Consider the following 17736-nt stretch of genomic DNA (forward strand, 5'->3'; position numbering starts at 1 on the left):
CTTTAAAATTCTCCAGAAAGTATTTTAGTGCCAACTGAAGGGGTCTGTGACAAGCACAAATCCCATAGTGCTAAGCTACCCGGGCCCAGATTATACCTAGGTACCACGCTCCACAAATGCTTTGAGAATGGCTGACTCTTTGTCAGTACCAAGGAAAATACCAGATGAGCTTGGAATTCCTAGTTATACCAGAAAGCAAGCCATCGAAGTCTCCTGGAGTCATGTTAGAAGGACTCAGGGCCCAGACCAAGATGGTTTCTATTAACAAAAAGCAAAGCACTCTGGACATCAGAAGAGTAATTCAAATTCAAACACATTATTTAATTCCTTGTAATTTTATCTCAGCATTCACAATGATACTAAAAAAACTAATACATCCTCATTATTTACCTTTCTGTTAAACTAGAGAACCAGTCTATTATTTTCAAAAGTAATGGAGAGAAAGAACCACAATTTTATTAAACCTTTTCTAATTTAATTCTATCTAGTCATACAGTTGATCTGGAAAGTTTGCTTTCTTGGAAATATCTCAGCTAATAAGAACAAGAATGTTTCATCAGACTACCATCATTTTCTGGCTCTTAATGAACAAGATGGCAATGATCATCAATAGCTAACATCAGAAAAATAACTCTCCATTATGCACATTATGCATCCACAAAAGGAATACACAATACCACATATAATAAAGCATTCTTGCAAAATAGCCTACCAAAACCTGATCAGATCTCTATATTAATTAATTTACAGGAAATAAAAAGGGCAAAGAAACATGTTAACTGACACCACAGGATGCCATCAGCAAAATTATGAATGTGGGGACGAGACAAATTACTTGGTTTTTTCAAATTAAAAAAAAAGTAAATTTCATAAATATTTCTTCTACACGGGGCTGACACTGTGGTGTAGTGGGTAAAGCCACTGCCTGCAGTGCCGGCATCCCATATCAGCACCGCTTTGAGACCTGGCTGCTGTACTTCCGATCCACCTCTCTGCTATGGCCTGGGAAAGCAGTTGAAGATGGCCCAAGTCCTTGGGCCCCTGCATCTGTGTGGGAGACCTGGAAGAAACTCCTGCTCCTGGCTTCAGATCAGCACAGCTCCAGGCATTGCAGCCAATTCGGGAGTGAACCATCAGATGGAAGACCTCTCTCTCTACCTCTCCTTCTTTCTCAGTGTAACTCTGACTTCAAATAAATAAATAAATCTTTTAAAAATATTTCTTCTACAAAGAAACATGGGTTTTATGGTAAATTAAAATATAATTTCAATGACACTGGAAACAAAGCACTGTGTATCAATGTTTGATAGCTAAAGTATAACTTAGGAATGATGTATATTCTTACTGTATTGTTCTCATTTAAAAAAGCATTTACGAAACTTAATAAATTATGACCAAGCAGGGGGCTACTTCAGGAAAGCAAACATGGGTTAACACCAATAAGTATATCAATGCAAAATGTCAAAATAACATATTGAGGGAAAACTATTTCATAAATAAAAATTGAAGTCTGATAATTCAAATATTAAATAAGCAGTACACTTCAGCACAGCGAGTTTGACAATGCTAACAACTAATACTGATGAACACATAGAACTTTATGGTTAAATTTTTGTTTTTTACACGCTTATTTCATAAGAACAAGCCAACCAGATAGTTTGAATAACGTGCATGAAGACACAGCTGTTAAACACTAGAACTGAGACTCGTATTCACTTAAAGTTAAATTATAATAGCTGTGATTTTTAAAACGCCACTATTTCAAGAAACTCTTACTAATTGAATAGATACATATAATTAAATTTATATTGTAGATTGCAAATTAATATGGTTGCACCATACATAAACATAAGCAGAATATTGCACATGGATATTTCTGGTAAAGCAATTTCCAGGGACCTGGTCATCCTCTGATATAGGTAGGGAGATAGCTAGCACGAAGGAGCTGAGGTTTGCCAGCACCTGCCATGTATCCCGTGTGCCACCCAAACCCCATTTTCATCACACACCTGATGCCTTGACAATTCAGAGATTTCCAGAAGAGTCACCAAAATGGGGCTGGCACTGTGGCCTAATGCAATAAGCAGCCACCTACGATGCTGGCATTCCACATGGATACCGGATTGAGTACCAGCTGCTCCACTTCCTGGGAAAGCAGAAGATGGCTCAAGTCCTTGGGCCCTTGCACCTACATAGGAGACCTGGATGAAGCTCCTGGCTCCAGCCTGGTCCATCCCAGGCCACAGTGGCCACTTGGAGAGTGAATCAAAGGATAGAAGATCTCTCTCTCTACCTTTCAAATAAGAGAGAGAGAGAGAGAGAGAGAGAGAGAGAGAGGGAGAGAGAGAGAGGCAGTACTCAAGCCCTACCCCAAACTCTGTTCTCTCTGAATAGTTAATTAAGTCATAGCCCAAACACCACCCTCTATTCCCCCAAACAGGAGAGGGCAGCCCCTGTTTATTGCTGGCCTCTTTCTTAAGGTTGCCCACACTTTCTCCTGAGTGTGTACTTGCCCATCGCCTGTAAATAAATCTTGCTTTTTTGCTGATCTTTATCTATGTCTCTCTCTTGAATTCTACCCTACACAGAGGCAAGAAGTGAGATCAAGCCTAGCCAGGAGCTACCTACCCCACAATACCCACACTAGTTCACTTCTGAGTCTTTATTTACAGCTCTGTGTAGGAAGCATTGCAATTCAGGGTTAAATACTAAGACAGCAAGGACCTGGAGCTTACTGAGAAAGGTGACCCAAGCACTGTAGTTTCCTGTTTCTAGAAGAGAGGCTAAAGTAATCACATGTAATGTTCAAAGCTTTCTGATGATACCAAACAAAGTAAGGAGGTGAGAGGATTTACATTACAGCATTTGGAATGATCTTGTGGATTCTGACACTGTGAAAGACTCTTCCTCAATTTTATTATTCCATTCTCTTATAGTTCATAATATAACAACCTCGATAAGTCACATACTTTCCATGATTGGAAGCAATATCAGAAATCAGTGCATTCAACATCTTCCAAATGAAAGGATCGTAGAACATGCTTAGGATTAGAAATGCATAAAGTGGCAAAGTCAGGACCAAAAACAAGTACAAGTAACAGAAGGCTGTTTTTGGAAAGAACCAGAGACTACTTTTTCCTCATTTCTTTATATTATAATTATTATTAATTATAGAAGTGAAAGGTTAAATCTAGTCAGATAAAGTTATTTCCACCAACAGCTTGCCAAATTAGCTTGACAGTTAATACAGTGTAAGAACTAAAATGCCTCTCTCTTGATTTGTAGCCAGGATCCACATTAAGATCATAAAAATTTTCAACTCCTTTCATTTGGCTAGTCTTTATGACAACCACTACTAATAAAGAATCATACTACTATTTATGCAGGCTTAATTCTTGGAATGGAGAGTATCAGTGCACTTCAAAAAACTGGTAAAGACAGAATTCCAATAATGCATAATTATACAGTTTATTAAATGTTTTTAAAGTAGGACAATAATTATTATAGTAATCAAATGTCAACCTATCCTTTTTAAATAGAGAACAAAGATTTCTAGACTTGATTATTATTGGATATTTTTGAAGTTTTTCTGTAGGAAAGCAATACCTGCCCATTATAAAATTTTATAATAGGGGCCAGTGCTGTGGTGCAGTAGGTTAATCCTCTGCCTGTGTTGCCGGCATCCCATATGGCAGCCGTTTCTAGTCCTGGCTGCTACTCTTCCAATCCAGATTTCTGCTATGGCCTGGGAAAGCAGTGGAAGATGGCCCAAGTGCTTGGGCCCCTGAGGAAGCTCCTGGCTCCTGTCTTTGGATCGGCTATTTGGGGAGTGAACCAGCAGACGGAAGACCTTTCTCTCTGTCTCTCCTTCTCACTGTGTGTAACTCTACCTCTCAAATAAATAAATAAAATATTTTTAAAAAATTATAATAAAGAAATATGGAAAATTACCTATAGCCCTACCATTGAAAGGTAACCATTATTAAAGTGTTTATATATAAGTTCATGGAAAAAAACTGAATTAAAACAAAATGCTCATTTTCCATGAACTTTTTGAGGTCCTCTTGTATTTACTTCCAGAATGTTATATGGAACTTTTTTCCCACATGTTATATTAAACACATTTTTATGATTTAAATGGTAGTCTTAGTACAAGAATTTTCCATGTTATCACAGAATGTTCGTAAGTTAATGGCTGCAAAGTTTTAGTGTGATGAACATGAGATTACTCTACATAATTGTTCAATGAAAGTACAATATCCTCCCCCATAGTACCACCAAACTACTAGAATTTCTACCCAATAAAAATTCCAACAAAGTCACTTTTTCTTGCATGAGAGTAAGAAATAAGCTTTATCACAATCTTCGGATCACATGATTTTTAAATGTTTACTGAAATAAAATTGCTTTAATTAAATTCAGAAACAAATTATTTTTAAGGAAATTAAAACCAGATATTTTCTAAATTTTTTTACAAAAAATATGTATTAGTAATGTTAAAACCAGGTAAAACTAGAAGCCTATCTTTATGATTTATCCAATTTCATGTTATAATTTTTTTCTACTAATTCACGTCTTACCTTGTAAAGATGACTTAGTGAAGGCAGTAACAGAAGCAGCTACAGAAGGAGGGGGTAAAAGAGGGTAAATTGACTGTAAAGACTCAGTTTGCTCAAGCATAAAACATCACTGAGCTAAATATAGTCTATGCTTCACAAAATGCACAACATCTGAATAATGTTTGAAGTGATATGTGCACAGAGTACCTAATTGTCTCCTTCACTAAATTTTTATTTCTTCTAGCAAAACAGCTTGATGTTGAATCAATACACTTGGATTTGCTTATGAGATATACAAACCAACATTAACCAATATCACCAAAATTTATTGTTACATTATTTCTGTAGATTAACACTGCAAGCTATTTTGAAATCTTGGGAATTAGATTGATTGGTTTCATAAGCCAGTTTACTTTGGGTGCTGACCTTAGAAAGAAATATATCAAGAAACTTTCAAAGTTGAATAATTAAGACTCAGACAAAACCACAGTGAGTAGGCAATAACTGACCTTTGAACAGAACAATGAATTCACATGTAAATTTTTTATTTTCTATTTAAATATCAAAATCACAAAGAAGTTAAATGTGCCCCAAAAATTCATGGGTAAACAGAAAAACATAAAATGCAGAAGAAAGCTAAAAAGACAAGTTTGAACTTGAGAATACCTATGTATAAGAACAAGGCACCCACATATACAATGATTAAATGAAAAAGTAAGAAACTAAATAAAAAACTGCTGTGCTTTCAAGGGTACCCTATGTTTTGAACACGTGACATTGTTATTCTCAGGATACTAGTTTAGGCTTCAAAAACTAAGCTTCATGGTAGCTACTATCTTCTTAAAATAAATAAACTAGTGCCAGCATTGCGATATAATGGGTAAGACCACTGCCTGGGACACTGACAACACATATGGGTGACAGTACAGGTCCTGGCTGCACCATTTTGTATCCAGCTTTCTGCTAATGCGACTGGGAAAGCAGTGGAACCATAATTTACTAATTCAAACAAATTTTCTACAATGACATCTCAATGAGATAATGTACAATTACATATTCATAAAATAAATAGTACTTTCCTACTTTGTGGTGAAACTCATCTTGATCAATGTTATTTCATAAATCCAGAGCAAATTCTTAGAAACAAATATTAGTTTACTGATTAAATAATCCAGATTAAATTCACAACACTGGGATAGTAAAATATTAAGTAGGTCTAAATCCAAAAGGAACAACAACAACAACAACAACAAAAAACCTCATACTTAGTATTACTGATGTTTTTACTTTGTTCTTCAAATTTACTTTAAAATTACTAAGTACATACAATACAGAATTTTATATGTTTTATCTTGACTGTTTTGTCAGCTACTGCAATAAAGAAAGGGAAATTCTGGTTAAACCATTGTGTTTCTCTCAACTGAAGACATGGTGAGATCATCCATGTAGATAGATATGAATGGTGACTGTGTATGGCACATAAAAAGTAAATGATGAATAAATGAATACCAGCTATTGTCATTAGCCTTTATTGTTTTCATGACTTTTGGGATAATTTAAAAAATATCAATAAAGAATATTAAAATGTTCTTTATTTAGGTATATACTAATTCAAAATTATTGCAGATTTTAAACATTTCATCATTTTGATGTGATTGATTAAACCCTGAATATAAATGAAACTCAGCACCATGCAGTCATGCTAAATGAAATCTACAGTTTATAGATCCTCAAAGACATTTTCTCATAGAATGAGAATGATCTATAAACTGTTGATTTCCATAGCAAAATAAAACTATTTCCATGTAGATGAACAGCATAAATATATAAGAAAGATATACCTATATAGAAAGCAGCCCAAAAGGCTAATATTTAATATTCAATATATTATAAAAGTCATTGCATTTTAATGTTATTTTTAAAACCATGTCAATGCTTTCTTTTTTTAACTTTTATTTAATAAATATAAATTTCCAAAATACAACTTTTGGATTATAGCGGCTTTTTACCCTCATAACCACCCTCCCACCCACAACCATCCCATCTCTCACTCCCTCTCCCATCCCATTCTTCATCAAGATTCATTTTCAATTATCTTTATATACAGAAGATCAACTTAATATATACTAAGTAAAGACTGCAACAGTTTGCACCCACACAGAAACACAGTGTAAAGTACTGATTGAGTACTAGTTATACCATTAATTCACATAGTATAACACATTAAGGACAGAGATCCTAGATGGGGAGTAAGTGCACAGTGACTCCTGTTGTTGACTTAACAAATTGACACTCTTGTTTATGGCATCAGTAATCACCCTAGGCTCTTGTCATGAGTTGCCAAGGCTATGGAAGCCTTTTGAGTTCACCAACTCCAATATTATTTAGATAAGGCCATAGTCAAAGTGGAAGTTCTCTCCTCCTTTCAGAGAAAGGTACTTCCTTCTTTGATGGCCTGTTCTTTCTGCTGGGATCTCACTCACAGATATCTTTCATTTAGGCTTTTTTTTTTTTTTTTTTCAGAGTGTCTTGGCTTTCCATGCCTGAAATACTCTCATGGGCTTTTTAGCCAGATCCGAATGCCTTAAGGGCTGATTCTGAGGCCAGAGCCTGTCAATGTTTTCTAAAAAAGTCTCAAAACAATGATGAAAAATGTTAGAATGTGCATTGAGGCCGGCACCGTGGCTCACTAGGCTAATCCTCCGCCTGAGGCACCAGCACCCCGGGGTTCTAGTCCCAGTTGGGGCACCGGATTCTGTCCCAGTTGCTCCTCTTCCAGTTTGGCTCTCTACTGTGGCCCTGGAGTGCAGTGGAGGATGGCCCAGGTCCTTGGGCCCTGCACCCACACGGGAGACCAGGAGGAAGCACCTGGCTCCTAGCTTCGGATCGGCGTAGCGCGCCGGCTGTAGCGGCCACCTGGGGGGGTGAGCCAATGGAAAAAAGGAAGACCTTTCTTTCTGTCTCTCTCTCTCTCTCACAGTCTAACTCTGCCTGTCCAAAAAAAAAAAAGAATGTGCATTGGAATCACATCAATTACACATGCATTTCATATACAAATTTTTATGTGTTTTAATAAGTGAAAAATGGTTGGTGTTCATCATGTAAGCATATTCCTTGAAATCTAAATACTTCTACAATTTGGCTTAAAATTCATACTTTAAAAAAACTGATTCATTGTTTACCACAAATTAATAATAATGTTGACATTAAATTGCAAGTTCTGCTTATCAAGTATAGAGAAGCCAGAAACTATTTTAAGAAACACTTTTGTAGATTTTCATTAAAGATTCTAAAACTTTCCTGTAAATATAAAAAAAAAAATTGATGAGTAGCTTAAAATAGAGATCATTCACAATGGTTAGATTCTGGTAGCCATAGTGATCACTTTAAAGCATCTCAAGTCTGAAGTACTGAGGCCAGCGCTGTGGCACAATGGTTTAAAGCCTAGGGTCTGCAGCACCAGCATCCCATATGAGTCCAGGCTGCTCCATTTCTTTTTTTTTTTTTTTTTTTTTTTTTTTTTTTTGACAGGCAGAGTGGACAGTGAGAGAGAGAGAGACAGAGAGAAAGGTCTTCCTTTGCCGTTGGTTCACCCTCTAATGGCCGCCGCGGTAGCGCGCGGCCGGCGCACCGCGCTGTTCCGATGGCAGGAGCCAGGTGCTTCTCCTGGTCTCCCATGGGGTGCAGGGCCCAAGCACTTGGGCCATCCTCCACTGCACTCCCTGGCCACAGCAGAGAGCTGGCCTGGAAGAGGGGCAACCGGGACAGGATCGGTGCCCCGACCGGGACTAGAACCCGGTGTGCCGGCGCCGCAAGGCGGAGGATTAGCCTGTTGAGCCACGGCGCCGGCCAGGCTGCTCCATTTCTAATCCAGCTCCCTGCTATGTCCCTGGGAAAGCAGCGGAGGATGTCCCAAGTCCTTGGGTCCCTACACCCACATGGGAGACCCAGAAGAAGCTCCTGGCTCTTGGCTTCCAATCAGCTCAGCTCCAGCCATTGAAGCCATTTGGGGAAGAAACAGTGGATGGAAGACCTTTCTCTTTCTCTCTGTAACTCAGTCTTTCAAATAAATAAAATATATCTTTAGCCAACTGAATCCTCAACAAAGCATCCTAAGAAAACATACTAGCTTTATTCACACAAATTTTCCCATGAAGTCGATTTTTATTTCATTTATAATTAACTACAGATAACTGATAACTGAAAAGTCAACTTAATATGTCAGCCATAAGACACCAAAACATATAATTTCTTACCTCCGGTATTATAGGTGTAGGTTTTTTCTTATCCAACACTTTTGGCTTTAAAATCACCTTTTCTACCTCCAACATTCCTATTGGTGTGTTTGGCTTAAATTTAATGAGGTTCTTTTCAGCTGACAGCAGATCAATTGTGTAACTTGATGGATTTAAGTGATACTGTGCACAGAGGAATATCAACAAGTCCATCATAGGTTTACTGTAAAATATCATAAAGATTCACAAATCAATTTCATTAGATGCTAAAGTTAGTGCTTTGAGGATTCTTCTTAGGGTGCTCACTTAGTTCACCAGGTATTCCTTCAAAATATTATTGGTAATCCAGGCAGTGTTTTGCTTATGCATTGTTAATACTCAAAAATTCTCATAAAAATGAAGCATTTGGAAAGGCGATGATAAATTTAGAAAGCAGACAGCAAGTATCCACATGAGGAAGCTCACAAAATTCTAAAGAGTGAGGAATAGGTTTCTTAAATCATTCAAAAAATATTTAATCTTGCCTAGCACTGGAGACACAATGGAGGTATTATGACATACCTGTTCTCAAAGATCTAATTCTCTCCTAGATGGACTAGGCTAGTATAAGCAAACAATAGCCTGTAGGTCAAGGTGGGCCCACAGGCTGCTTTTGTAAATAAGGGTTTACTGAAACATAGCCACATCCATTTGTTTATATATTTCAGGCAGCTTTTGTGTTACAACGGCAGACTGGAATGGATGTGACCAAGACAGTATGGCTCACACAGCCTAATATTTTACTATCCAGCCTTTGGCAGAAAAAGTTCATAAGACAATAAAAAAGTAACCACATAAATTTACGGTCCCCAAAATTTCAAACAGTGATTGTTAAATAGTAATACGGATGTGACTTATTTCTACAGGAACCTGTATATCCAACTTGAGATTCAGGGCTATTTCCCAATTTTTGCCTCACTTTCCAACAAACTCCAAATTCTTGATATAGACTTGGGGTTTTATTCACACCATTAACAGAACAATGTAGCCTCTGAGCCTTTCTTCATTGTCTACCTGAGAAAAAGTACAACACTAAAAATCCTTTTGTATCATATACTTTCCTCAAACATAAGCAATCCTGTTAGTTCATACTTAACAATAAGGCATTAAACTAGTGTTATTTTCATGGAAGGAGGTGTAGGTTTTCCTTAGGGTAATGAGCTGGTCAGACCCCCCCCCCCCCACCATGCCACCACCAGCAGGGAAACCCAAGTATCAGTGAAAAATGACTCTAATTTCTTGAGAAGGGATATGAATCTGGCTACTGGCTTTCAGGAACTTGACAGAAAGATTAGGCTAGGAGTCTCACACATGCCATTCTAAACTGACTACGTGTATTGTCCCATGGCACTTCACCTGTACGTTCCTAAGTAAGCGCAGTTGCCAAGTCTGTAGCTTTTCTTACTCAGTTTCTCCAGAGGAGGAGTCTTTTTTTTTTTTTTTTTTTTTTTAAACAGGCAGAGTTAGATAGTGAGAGAGAGAGAGAAAGGTTTTCCTTCTGTTTGTTCACCCCCCAAATGACCGCTATGGCCAATCTGAAGCCAGGAGCCAGGTGCTTCCTCCTGGTCTCCCATGTGGGTACAAGGCCCAAGCACTTGGGCCATCCTCCACTGCACTCCCGGGCCACAGCAGAGAGCTGGACTGGAAGAGAAGCAACCAGGACTAGAACCTGGGGTGCCGGCGCTGCAGGCAGAGGATTAGCCTAGTGAGCCGTGGCGCTGACCCAGAGGAAGAGTCTCTTGCAGGGGTAGGAAGAGTTAGTTGTCTGACACTCTGTGGTCTTAAGATCAAACACATTATATACATTTTCAGACCAGTCCTCTACTTCACTCTCATCTTCTGTAGTTGTTACCCATTCCAATCTCAACGGGGTCAAGAGTCATCTTTCCTAGTGCTACCTCACTTCCTCACTTCCCATTTCCTTCCTCACATACAAGTAGCTTCACATTATACATCTACCAAGAAATCAATCAATTAAGAACTCTTAAGTTCTTCAATAGAAAATTTTCTCTGGAATATTTTTCAATCTTCAAGATACATACCCCTGTGTATTTGTTAGAGTCTTGCACAACATTTAGGAGTCTTACATTCTTTTTTGAGCAATAACTATGGCCACACATAACTTTGTTGACAACTGTCCAAATTTTTATGTTGCATGGTAACTGTTAAATTTCATCCAGAGGAATAGTAGAACAAAGGCCTAATGGAAGTATATTTTGAGAGCAATATATAGTCTATGGGAATGCTTTGATAGTATATGTTCCAATTTCAGACTTGGAAATGATATTTTATCTGATAGTAAATAAAGTTAAGCAGGATTAGGTAATGTCTAGGTAAAAACAATATAATTACAAATGTAGTTAAGTTGCAAGAGGTGAGGACGTTCATTGCCAATAAAATGGATAGCTGTTGGCTATTGTCTATGAATATATGGTGGTATGTACAGATTATACTTTCTCTACATGTCAATTAATTGTTATAACACAAAACTTCAAAAATCTCCTACATGTTCAGTGTAAAGTTCTTCAGAATCTCTGCCAAAAATACACAGTAAGTTAATAAGGCAAAATATTAATTTTGGGTTTTGTTTTCATTATCCCCATTTTATGTCACATTTTAACCTCTGAAGTGTCACATTTTAACCTCTGAAGTACAAATATGTACATATACATATTTGTAAAAAGGTAAGTTCCATGATTAAACAGTTTGAGTGATTTACACTTTATATCACCTTTGGATATGCCTTAGTTGTATTTCTATGTGTGCCAGATTAATTTTTTAATTTATCAAAAGGTAGATAACAGGTGAGAATATTAAAATGGCCTGTGTCCTCAATTTTCTTATAATCTTTACACATTATGATAGGCTTCATTGCAGAAAGGTTGCAAGCTAACTAGGGCCATATCATGTTATTTGAACTCAACATTGTCTAAATATTTTCTAAGGAAAATGCCTTTTTGAAAGACAACTGAAGCCGGCGCCGTGGCTCACTAGGCTAATCCTCCGCCTTGCAGCGCCGGCACACCAGGTTCTAGTCCCGGTCAGGGCACCGATCCTGTCCCGGTTGCCCCTCTTCCAGGCCAGCTCTCTGCTGTGGCCAGGGAGTGCAGTGGAGGATGGCCCAAGTGCTTGGGCCCTGCACCCCATGGGAGGTCAGGATAAGTACCTGGCTCCTGCCATCGGATCAGTGCGGTGCGCCGGCCAGAGCGCGCCTACCGCGGCGGCCATTGGAGGGTGAACCAATGGCAAAAGGAAGACCTTTCTCTCTGTCTCTCTCACTGTCCACTCTGCCTGTCAAAAAAAAAAAAAAGACAACTGAAAACCATGGAACTTTGATTTTAATCTCTCAATCTATAATTTCAGGTTCAACTAAGGTCTTTTTACTTGTTGAACTCTTTAGTAGAGCACTGTCTGAATATAATGTAAATTAAAAATCTGTTATCACAAAAACTGAGAGGGAATATCATTATATTCTTAGAATTGGATCTATGAACTACATTGACTCTGTTCTCTTTGTACTAAGATCACATGAACATGAAAAAAAATAAACCAAAAAAAATCCCAGAAATCAAATTCACCTTGAAAATATTTCTATTCCCAGATAGATGAATGCAACAGACCACAAAGTTCTACAACTGAAACATATGGGAACTAAAAACTGCATATGATGGTAGTTCAGATTTCTGGGAGAAAAGACTGCATTTTCAACAAATAGTATTGGGGAAATTGACTAGCCAGCTGAAGAAAAAAATAAAAGTTGCATATCTACCTGTTTCCTTACACCAAAATAAGCCCCAGGTATAGCAAATAAATAAACACAAGTATATAAACCTGGTTAGGAGCTCCTGGAGAGGCAAGAGATGATGGCCCAAATAACAACCCCTGCCACGCATGTGAGAAATTCAGATGGAGTTGAAGGCTCTTGGCTTTGGCCTGACCCAGCCCAGGTTTTTGCAGCCATTTGAGGAGTGAACCAATGGCTGGAAGTGCCTGCTTGCTCACTCTCTTTCCCTCGCTCTCTCTACCTTTCAAATAAATGAATCTTTTTAAGAATGCTAATGAGAGGGAAGAAAAAGAAAACAAAAACAAAAAATTATCTTATGTAGTTTATATCCTAGAGCAATGAGTCCAACAGAATTATTTCACAATGACATAAATGTTTTAAACTCTATGTTGTCCAGTCTCTGTGGCTATTAAGTTAAAGGACTAACAAAATGAATTTTTTTACTTTCGATGAACATTAAATCCAATTTCAAAAAGCCATGGAGTGAATGGCTGCCGTGCTGCACTGAACAGTTCTAGCACCCTGGGACTCCAAGTATGACCCATGGAGCAGCAGCATCAGAAACTGTCGGGGAATTTGTTGGAAACAAATTCTAAAGCCCCAGGCCACACCAGAGAACCACAAACTCTGGGGGTGACACACAGCACTCCAGCCCATGCTGGAGTTTGCAAAACACTGTTCCGGAGAGGGCAGAAGAAACAAACAAGTAAAATATATAGAATACCAGAGAGTGAAAACGTTACGATAAAAATTAGGGAAAGAGGTTAAGCAAAGAGGTCAATGTTCTAACTGAAAAATGTTCTAACTGAAAACTGACGTTAGAATAGAGAATTGAAAAGTATGGAGTATCTAGGAAAACTGCAGTTGTCAACTTGGCCAGGAATGCAGACTCAAGGCAAAAGAATGCTGTACATGTTTTAAGAAAAACAGAAAACAGTCTTCGGGGCTGGAAACAGCAGGCATGAAATGAGAGTGATAATCCTGCAGCACTTAAAGGCCTGTTTGGTGAAGACGAGCTTTTACTGAGGTATCAAGACACTGAAGAGTTCTGAGAACTGATGTGGAGGTGCCTTACCTTTTTCTCTTTTTTTTTTTTTGACAGGCAGAGTTAGACAGTGAGAGAGAGACAGAGAGAAAGGTCTTCCTTCTGTTGGTTCACCCCCAAATGGCCGCCACGGCTGGCGCTGCGCTGATCCGAAGCCAGGAGTCAGGTGCTTCCTCCTGGTCTCCCATGCGGGTGCAGGGCACAAGCACTTGGGCCATCCTCCACTGCACTCCCGGGCCACAGCAGAGAGCTGGACTGGAAGAGGAGCAACCGGGACAGAATCCGGTGCCCCAACCAGGACTAGAACCCGGGATGCCAGCGCCGCAGGCAGAGGATTAGCCTAGTGAGCCGAGGCGCCAGCCGTGCCTTACATTTTCAAAGGACTATATTCTGACTGTTGTATCCAGAACAGCTGTGGGGAGCAGTTACAAGGCTACTGCAAAGATCTAAGTGGGAGATAGGTGCATCTTAGACTAGTCAGAGTGCAGACAGAATGTGTAGGGAGCTCTCAGGAATGAAGCCAATGCAGGAAGAAGACACAAGAGACAGAAGGAGGAGCCAGTGCCTGGTAAGAGGCCAGGGTTGCAGGGACACTACACAGCAGCAGGGGTGTTTTGTGGAAAGGACCCTGAGGCCTCAAAACCAATTTAAGAGATCTGCTTTAAGATACACTTACTAATCTTTCTTGGTGATGTGGAAACCATCACTAAGCCACTGGTAGCTTTGGGAGGGGTTAAGAAAAGAAGATACTTGTAAAGGAATTTCCAGACTGTAGACTAAAAGTAAGAACCCAGATAAGCTAAAATGGTCAGAGCAGCAGGGGTACCCTGTGAATAGTAAATACTTGGGCATTTACAATAAAATCACAAAAGGGATCAAACTTTTCACAGGAAGTAGAATGGGAGTTCAGGCCAATCTTCCCTGGACTTTAAGGAGCAGAGACATGAAGATGTTATCTGGGTTCACATCTTAGGTATTCCTATGACTTAATACAATATCAGGAATATCAGGAGGTCAGTGCTGTGGAATGAGGAATTTAGAGGAACCTGTAATTGGTTTGCATAATTTTGCTTGAAAATTCAAAAATTACATATAGCACTTGACCCATAAGAAAGTATAGTAGATTAAAGGAGACCCACATGCTTCAAATAAAACTATACTGTGGAAGCTCTGTTGCTTTTTCTAAAGTCAGGAAACTTGACTCTCTGTGTCAAAGGCCCTGCCATCTTTACACATAGATGGTACATGGACATTAAGTAGGGGCTATCTTCCAAAAACCACCTCAGATGAGTTGAAAGCCTAAAGTGTTTAATTGAAGTGGCAGCATTTAACCAATCTGACCATCAGGGAGCCATAACATTATAAAAGTCAGATACCAACTTTTTTATTTATTTATTTATTTGAAAGGCAGAGTTACACAGAGACAGAGGCAGAAGCAGAGAGAGAAAGAGAGTCATCCATCCGCTGCTTTACTCCCCAAATGACCACAAGGACTACAGCTGGGCTGATCCAAAGCCAGGAGCCAGGAGCTTCTTCTTCCAGGTCTCCCACGTGGGTGCAGGGGTCCAAGCACTTGGGCCATCTTCTACTGCTTTCCCAGGCCAAAGCAGAGAGCTGGATCGCAAGTGGAGCAGCTGGGACTCAAACCGGTGCCCATATGGGATGCCAGCACTGCAGGCGGTGGCTTTACCCACTATGCCACAGTGCAGGCACCAGACTGTACGTTTAAGCAGGGTCTGCAATGAATGGTACTGCCGCTGATAGGAACTAGTCAAGAGTGTACCCACAGGAAATGAAACTTGAATAAAATGGCTTAGAATTATCCACCTGGATGCCAAACTACTGCCAGGGACATGCATTTTGGTTTGGCAATAAATATTCTGAGCTGATGTACCTGACAGCAGTTGGCTAACAGTTTCTTCCACGGGATCACCTGGGTAAAGATGCCTTTCTGTTTCCTAAAGCAGAACACATATGTGCAGTCCTTCCGAAACCGCAGTGAATTGTGAGACCTGGAAAAGGACTGGGTGAACTCAATCAACATTTCTTCATTCAAAGAATTTCAGTCTCTTCCTTCTCTATCTTACCATAACACTTGAAATTTCGGTTTATTACATTGCATAACGGAGTATGCTTTGCATTAATACTACAGATTTTTGTCTTACGATTTCCTGAAGGCAGTTCTGTTTTGCTTTCCCCCCCCCCCCAACAGCTGTCACCTTCAGGGCAGTTTTTATTTTCTTCTTTATCTTATTTATGCTCTATTTTAAGTTATACAACTTTCATGTATTCACATACACAGATTTAAGAACCTAGTGATACTTCCTGCTCACGCTCTGACCATTCTTCCTCCCTCTCTCATTCCCACTTGTAATTTTTACAAAGATTAACTTTCAGTTTGCCTAATGATCATAAAGTCAACCCTACACTAAATAAAAGAGTATGAAGGAAAAAAAAAAAAAAACACTGTTCAACAGAAGAGACAAAGGCTGTTATAATCGAATTTCAAAATGTCCATTTCACTCCAATACATTGCATTTAGGTGAGCTCTATTTGTTTTACTCTTTTAAAAATTCTTTGTAGCTGACATTGTGGCATAGCAGGTAAAGCCACCGCTTACAATACAAGCATCCCACATGGGTGCTGGTTGGAGTCAGGATTGTTCCATTTCAGATTCAGCTCCTTGCTAATCACCAGGAAAGAGCAGTGGAAGATGGCCAAAGTATTTAGGCCCCTGCCACTCACGTGGGAGACCCAGACGAAGTCCCCGGTTCCTAGCTTTTGCCAGGCCCAGCCCCAGCCGTTGCGGCCATCTGGGGAGTGAATCAGCAGATGAAAGATTTCTCTCCCAGTCTCTATCTCTCTGTAACTCTGATTTTCAAATACATAAGTATTTAAAAAAATTGTTCCTTGAATTAAGAATTCCCAATAGGATCTCTTAATTCCTTTTAGAAATAAATAGCAATGCTTTGTATTAGTTTTATACCTATGATTTCATTGAAACATATAACTATCACAGAAATTATTCCTACTTTAGGAATGAAAACAAAGTTATATAAAGTTTTATTAAAATTTTATATATATATAAAGAGGTTATATGACCATATTACACAGGAGATTTACAGAATTCGGGGAGCACTCAAGATTAGAATCTCCTGACCCCAAAATCCAATATTCCTTCAGCTGCATTTCAGCATCATGATAACAAGTATCGTCCATCAGCATGGGGCAGATAATTTGGAACAGGCTATCTGCTGTAGCTTTAGTTCACAGATTGATGTACTTATTAAATCATCCCTAAGTGGTGGGGATGTGATGCAGTGGTTGAACCCCTGCTTGGGATGCCTGCAACCCCTATCAGAGTGCTGGTTCAAGTCCTCGCTACTTCACTCCCAATCTAGCTTCCTGATAATATGCCTGAGGAGGCAGAAGACGGCCCAAGTACTTGGGTCCCTGCAACCTATGTGGGAGACCTGGATGGAGTCCCTGGCTTCTTGCCTTGGCCTGGCCCAGCCCTGGCTGTTGTGGCCATAGGAGGAATGAACCAGCAGATGGAAGTCCTCCCCATCTCCTCCTCTCCTCTCCCTCCCTCCCTCCCTTCATCCCCCTCTTCCTTTCAAAATAAATAAATCTTTAAAAAATAAATGTCTTCCCTAAGTCCTCAGGGGATCCTCTCTGCATTCTTGACACACAGTATGGCTAATCTCACTTTCCTTTTGCTACTTGCCAGATTCAAGATTTCCATTTTGTGTTTTAAAGAACCAACCAGGTAGCAAAAATGCAGGTCATGGTTCTATAAAAAGAGCTTTCAGATCACTAAGGTGTGCAAAACTGCTTCAGCGATTTCTAAACCCTACAGGTGTTCAAGTCACTTGCCAATAAGGTGGTTATAAAATTTATCATCTAATCTGACACCTGAGAGTGCAAAAGGGCCCTATTAGTAAAGACTTTCAGACAAAGGTGCTCACATAGAATGTCCTAGGACAATTAGAGTAGAGGAATTCAAGCATCTAATATGGGAGGGAATCTAAAAATCAAAGTTCTTCCTTATTATAATTCTTTTAAACTAACAGT

The 17736-nt window shown here is 39.2% G+C and overlaps 1 protein-coding gene across 1 annotated transcript in view; it reads right to left on the bottom strand.

The window, feature by feature from the left end:
* Positions 1-17736, bottom strand: part of COBLL1 (cordon-bleu WH2 repeat protein like 1) — a 173701-nt gene that overhangs the window by 45401 nt on the left and 110564 nt on the right. The window contains exons 3-4 of the mRNA XM_062196211.1: positions 8816-9017; positions 4581-4653 (exon numbers count right to left, since the gene is read on the bottom strand). Of these exons, the coding sequence (XP_062052195.1) occupies positions 4581-4653; positions 8816-9017 (275 nt within the window). The remainder of the gene's footprint in view (positions 1-4580; positions 4654-8815; positions 9018-17736) is intronic.

The sequence above is a fragment of the Lepus europaeus genome, chromosome 1 (genome assembly GCF_033115175.1).
Source record: "Lepus europaeus isolate LE1 chromosome 1, mLepTim1.pri, whole genome shotgun sequence".
Taxonomy (NCBI): Eukaryota; Metazoa; Chordata; class Mammalia; order Lagomorpha; family Leporidae; genus Lepus; species Lepus europaeus.